At 42.8% G+C, this 6,000-nt stretch overlaps 1 protein-coding gene across 1 annotated transcript in view; it reads left to right on the forward strand.

Annotated features, from left to right (window-relative positions):
- The window catches only part of LOC141058940 (uncharacterized), a 106,623-nt gene extending 101,079 nt beyond the window's left edge, over positions 1-5,544 (forward strand). The window contains exon 7 of the mRNA XM_073555153.1: positions 3,722-5,544. Coding sequence (XP_073411254.1) covers positions 3,722-5,073 — 1,352 coding nt within the window. The 3' untranslated portion in view covers positions 5,074-5,544. The remainder of the gene's footprint in view (positions 1-3,721) is intronic.
- Positions 5,545-6,000: the final 456 nt, after the last annotated feature.

Consider the following 6,000-nt stretch of genomic DNA (forward strand, 5'->3'; position numbering starts at 1 on the left):
GGGTGCGGAAGGCCTGTGCTGCAGGGAACGCTGTGCCAATCAGCAGGGAAACAGCGGTGACGTGGGGCTGGGGCGGCCAATTACAGCCCGAGCTGCTGGACCAATCAGTGCTCGAGCCGGGGGCCGGCGGTGACGTGGGGAACAGGGGCGGCCAATGAGCTGTTGAGCTGGGCGGATTGTGGGGTTAACACGGCGAGTTAACCCCATGAGTGCTGGACCCGCCCAGCTGCACCTGAGGACACCTCTGGAGCCTGGGGACCCAATGGGGGACAGCGGTGGCCCAAAGGTAAGGGCCTTACATTTCACAGCGGCCCCCAACCCTGCCTTACATTCGGGGGAGGCCTTACATTGAAGGACCCCCCCCCGTAACCCCCATCCTGTCTTACTTTCGGGGGGGTCCTACTTTCGGGGAAACACGGTAAATACAAAGCTACGACGTGACTGACGTGACCAAATTATTGGGGAAACAATGGAGAAAAGCCTAATTCTTTACCCTACCCCTAACTTCAGAATAAACCCTAACTTTAGCCCCAACACTAACCCTAACTAACCTGCCTTATCTGTTTTTCTTTTTATTTGATATTTGGGAGGCAGAATGAACAAACAGTTGAACACCACACACTACTGGTTCATCCAACAAGGTTTTCTATTAGACTGTGAGCTGTCATTGTCTTGGTAAATAATTAAAGGTTTTTACATAGCTTGCCATTTTTATGGACAATTTAAAGGGGTTGTCCACTACTTTTTGTAACCCCCCATTATATCCCCCTGGGGCCCCTAATGATTTTTGTAATTACATTGCGTTGCCAATTCTGCCTGTGAGCGGCGTCATGCGGGCAGCTGATTCCAGGTCACGTGACCCCCAGGCTGCAGCTGCCGCTAACATCTGCTGATGTCATGTCAATTTCCTGACTCTGGAAATTGATGTGACATCATCAGCAGGTGTGACCCAGCATCAACACACTGCTGTCACTCATCAAGAGTCACAGCAGTGTGTGGGCGGTGCTGCACCACACGTCACAGCCCCATCACTCTGCAGCATCTGTCTCCTCACCCATCAAGAGTGATGGGATTGTGCAGGGGGTGGACGGGGCTGTGCGGGGGGGTGGACGGGCTGTCTGTCAGCTGTGCAAGGGGTGGACAGGCCGTACGGGTGTCTGCGGGCTGCTGTGTGTGCAGTGCAAGGGTCTGCAGGCTGTCTGCTGGCTATGCGGGGAGTGGACGGGCCGTGCGGGGATCTGTGGGCTGTCTGCTGGCTGTGCAGGTTGGTGGACAGGCCATGCGGGGGTCTGCGGGCATCGATCTCCTGTAATAAAATAATAAAGCAACCTATACTCACCTTTCCGCTGTAGTCCAGATAATAATGAGGGTCCCAAGACTATCTCCCATATAGAGCAGTTGCATTAGCTGATGTGACCTCTCTCCAGGGACCCCAGCAATGAAATGACAGGCAGAGGTAATCCTCCGCTGTGTATCCCTCCACCACCGGGAAAGAGATCCCGTAACCATAGCCCTAACCCTAATCCTAATTCTCATGCAGCATTGCTGCAAAGTGAGAGCCTGAACTCATGTAACCTCAGTGATGCACTGCAGGAGCCATTGTCTCCTGTCAGTTCATCACTGGGAGGCCCAGTCCCCTGATGTCACTGTTCTGTAGGGGAGATCATCGTGGGACACTTGTTATTAATTGGACTGTGTCGGACAGGGAGTATACGGTTTGTTTGTTTATTTTATTACTTTTTAATACAGGAGACCAAGGGCATCGCTTGGATCTGGGCGTGCAAAAAAAATATGAATTCCATGTTGTGTTTTATTTCATTAAAATACTTTATTCTTATGTGTGTGTGTTTTTTAACCCTTTATTACTATAAGATTAATAATGGATAGGCGTCTTATTGACACCTGTCCATTATTAACCGAGCTTAATGTCATTTTCCAATACCAAGGTGACATTAATCCCTTATTACCCCATATCCCACTGCTACACGGGAGTGGGAAGAGAGGGGATAAGTGCCAGAATTGGCACATCTTATAGATGCGCCATTTTTGGGGCGACTGTGGGCTGGTATTTGTAACCAGGGGGGTCCAATATCCATGGACCCTTCCTATGCTATGAATATCAGCCCGAAACTGTCTGTGTTGCCTTTCTGGCTATAAAATTTAGGGGGACCCCACGTCATTTTTTTGGGGGTCCCCTATTTTAATAGCCAGTAAAGGACATGCAGACAGCTGCCAGCTGATATTCATAGCCTGGGAAAAGGCCATGGGTATTATCCCCTTCCCAGGCTACAAATATTGGCCCCCGGCCATCGGCTTTCCCCCTATGGCAAAGGAAATTGTGCAGGAGCCCACGCCATTTTTTTTATTTCTTATTTTTTTTTAAATGAAATATTGTTCATTAATAAATATGGATATATCTATGGATATATATATATATATATATATATATATATATATATATATATATATATATATATATAGAAATATCTATGGAAATAAAATATCTATGGAAATATCCATGGCTATATCTATGGATATATCTATAGATAGATATATGGATCTATCTATAGATAGATATATGGATCTATCTATCCCATATCTATCTATCCCATATCTATCTATCCCATATCTATCTATCTTTTTTTCTATCCTCTATCTATCGGTGTGTAATGTAGTGTGGGTTGGACAAGTGTAAAAGAGGAGGTTGGACAGAAATGACATCACAAATCATTTTTTGTTAAATGACATCTTTATTTAGCTTGCAAAAACGCAGACAAATCCGCATGTGAAAAACACATGAAAAACGCATCAATAACGCACCTGCATTTTCTGCCAAGAGCTGCAGATTCTGTGTGGAATGATCCGCCCTGGAATCCGCCCGGTGTGCACACAGCCTTATAGCTCTCAGCACTATAACGGTGTGTACACGGGGACTTATTATTAAGAACGTCTGTGTCTGTGCACGCTCCTGCGTGTGTGCGCTCATGATGCTTGCAGTGTGTTTTATGTGAACCCGTGGCGGATTGTGCTGTGGATTTTTCCATGCAGATTTTGTTAAATCCGCAGGTAAAATGACTGGCGTCTTACCTGCAGATTTTGTGTGACTTTCACCTGCTTTTTGACACCTGCGGATTCTTATAATGGAACAGGTGTAAAACGCTGCGGAATCCGACATTCTGCAGTAATGAACTCTCAGCGTTTATGCTGCGGATTTTCTGCACCATGTGCACAGCGGTTTTTGTTTTACATTGACTATAATGGTACTGTACAACGCAAGAGAATCTGCTGTGGATCCGCAGGGCCAAATCCACTGCGGATCCACAGTAGAATCCACAACGTGTGCACAGACCCTTACAATAAGATGCTTCAGATTGAAGAGAGAGGAGGGAGGGGTTTGGGTGTGTTTTGGAGTGGGTGTGCTAGGTGCTGGCTTACAGGCCAGTGCAATGCATCATGTAACTTGTAGTATTAGAGCACAGTAAGTCGGGAGAAAGGAAGTTGTCGATTAACCCGATGAGAGCTGGAGCCAGCACAGAAAATGTGCTTCTAGAGCATGATAAAAGGTAATATTGCTAATATAAACACAGTGGATGTTTTTACTGGCACATAATGGCAAGATTTATGAAAAAAAAGTTATAGTGGTGGACAACTTCTTTAAGTAGAAATGTTCAAAAATATAAAACTCAATGATATTTTATTAAAAAAATTGTTTCTATCTTAGCAGATGACTGCACCAGGAGATCAGAGGGACAGCTGACATCTTCAATTTTTAAATCTGATGATCTTGAGATCCTACAAGATACAACTGAAGTGAATGCTATTACTCCAGATATATCATCATCCATTCACAGCAAAGATCTGTCATCTGATCCTATGAAACAGGTCCCATCTTCTGATTCATTACTGACTACTAAGGAAAATCAAAGTCACAAAAGAGGCATTAAAAAACAAACTGCTCCTAAAGCAAAGAAGTCATTTTCCTGTTCAGAATGTGGGAAATGTTTTAACCAGAAATCAGATTTGGTTACTCACTATAGAACTCACACAGGGGAGAAGCCTTTTTCCTGTTCAGATTGTGGGAAATGTTTTAACCAGAAATTAAATTTGGTTATTCAACATAAAATTCACACGAGGGAGAAGCCTTTTTCCTGTTCAGAATGTGGGAAATGTTTTAACCAGAAATCAACTTTTGTTAAACACCAGAGAATTCACACAGGGGAGAAGACTTTTTCCTGTTCAGAATGTGGGAAATGTTTTGCAGATAAATCAAATTGTGTTACTCACCATAGAACTCACATGGGGGAGAAGCCTTTTTCCTGTTCAGAATGTGGGAAATGTTTTAACCACAAATCACATTTTGTTAAACACCAGAGAACTCACACAGGGGAGAAGCCTTTTTCCTGTTCAGATTGTGGGAAATGTTTTGCACGTAAATCAATGCTTGTTACTCACCAGAGAACTCACACAGGGGAGAAGCCTTTTTCCTGTTCAGAATGTGGGAAATGTTTTAACCAGAAATCAACTTTTGTTAAACACCAGAGAATTCACACAGGGGAGAAGCCTTTTTCCTGTTCAGAATGTGGGAAATGTTTTAACCAGAAATCAATTTTGGTTAATCACCAGAGAAATCACACAGGGGAGAAGCATTTTTCATGTTCAGAATGTGGGAAATGTTTTGCACGTAAATCACTGCTTGTTATTCACCAGAGAACTCACACAGGGGAGAAGCCTTTTTCCTGTTCAGAATGTGGGAAATGTTTTAAGCAGAAATCACATTTTGTAAAACACCATAGAACTCACACAGGGGAGAAGCCTTTTTCCTGTTCAGAATGTGGGAAATGTTTTGCATGTAAATCACTGCTTGTTACTCACAAGAGAACTCACACAGGGGAGAAGCCTTTTTCCTGTTCAGAATGTGGGAAATGCTTTGCAGATAAATCAAATTTTGTTACTCACCATAGAACACACACAGGGGAGAAGCCTTTTTCCTGTTCAGAATGTGGGAAATGTTTTAAGCAGAAATCACATTTTGTAAAACACCAGAGAACTCACACAGGAGAGAAGCATTTTTGATGTTCAGAATGTGGGAAATGTTTTGCACATAAATCACTGCTTCTTACTCACCAAAGAACTCACACAGGAGAGAAGCCTTTTTGATGTTTAGAATGTTGAAATGTTCTACTCAGAATTCAAGTCTTGTTACACATGAGAGAATTCACACAGCAGAGAAGCCATATTCATGTTCAGAATGTGGAAAATGTTTTAAATGGAAAATAGATCTTGATCGCCATCAAAGAGCACACATTGGGAGAAGCCGTTTCTCCTGTTTAGAATGTGGGAAATGTTTTAACCGGAAAGCGCTTCTTGTTAGACATCAGAGACCTCACACAGAGGAGAAGCCTTTTTCATTTTCTTAATGTGGGAAATATTTTACTTGGAAATCAACTGTTAATAAACATCAGAGACGTCACATAGGGGAGAAGCCTTTTTTATGTCCATAATGTTTGAATAGTTTTAACCAAAATAGAATCTTCTTAAATGGGTTGTCTCTTGTCATTCCTCATTTTTGCTGAAAAAAGGATAAAAGTAAACTTTATTAATTCCAAATGTAAAACTATACCCATAATTCACCCCCTGAAGGTTAGTCAGAAGGTGACTAATAGAAAAAACATGTACCCAAAGTTCAGTGGGTGAGATGACGTATACACACTCACTGTCCAAGGCTCTCATTTCTACGTGCTTCATCGACCTCACCAAACGCGACTCATCAGGAGAGTATTTAATATTGACCTATATTCAAGCGAGACTAGACAAAAAAAGCTAAAATCATGTTATCCGAAACAGTCAGAAAACTAGCCACATTTTGGCAGATCCTAGACCTCAAACTATATACTTCGTAAGTTTATAAGCCCCTCCAGTGTCAGGAATAGATAGTATGTGACAATACAGTATAATTCTTGCGATTTTTCTCCTATAGGGACTGCCCTAGTTTGGTATAAT

The sequence above is a fragment of the Dendrobates tinctorius genome, unplaced genomic scaffold, assembly GCF_039654945.1.
Source record: "Dendrobates tinctorius isolate UK_male_01 unplaced genomic scaffold, ASM3965494v1 ptg000221l, whole genome shotgun sequence".
In the NCBI taxonomy this organism is placed as follows: domain Eukaryota; kingdom Metazoa; phylum Chordata; class Amphibia; order Anura; family Dendrobatidae; genus Dendrobates; species Dendrobates tinctorius.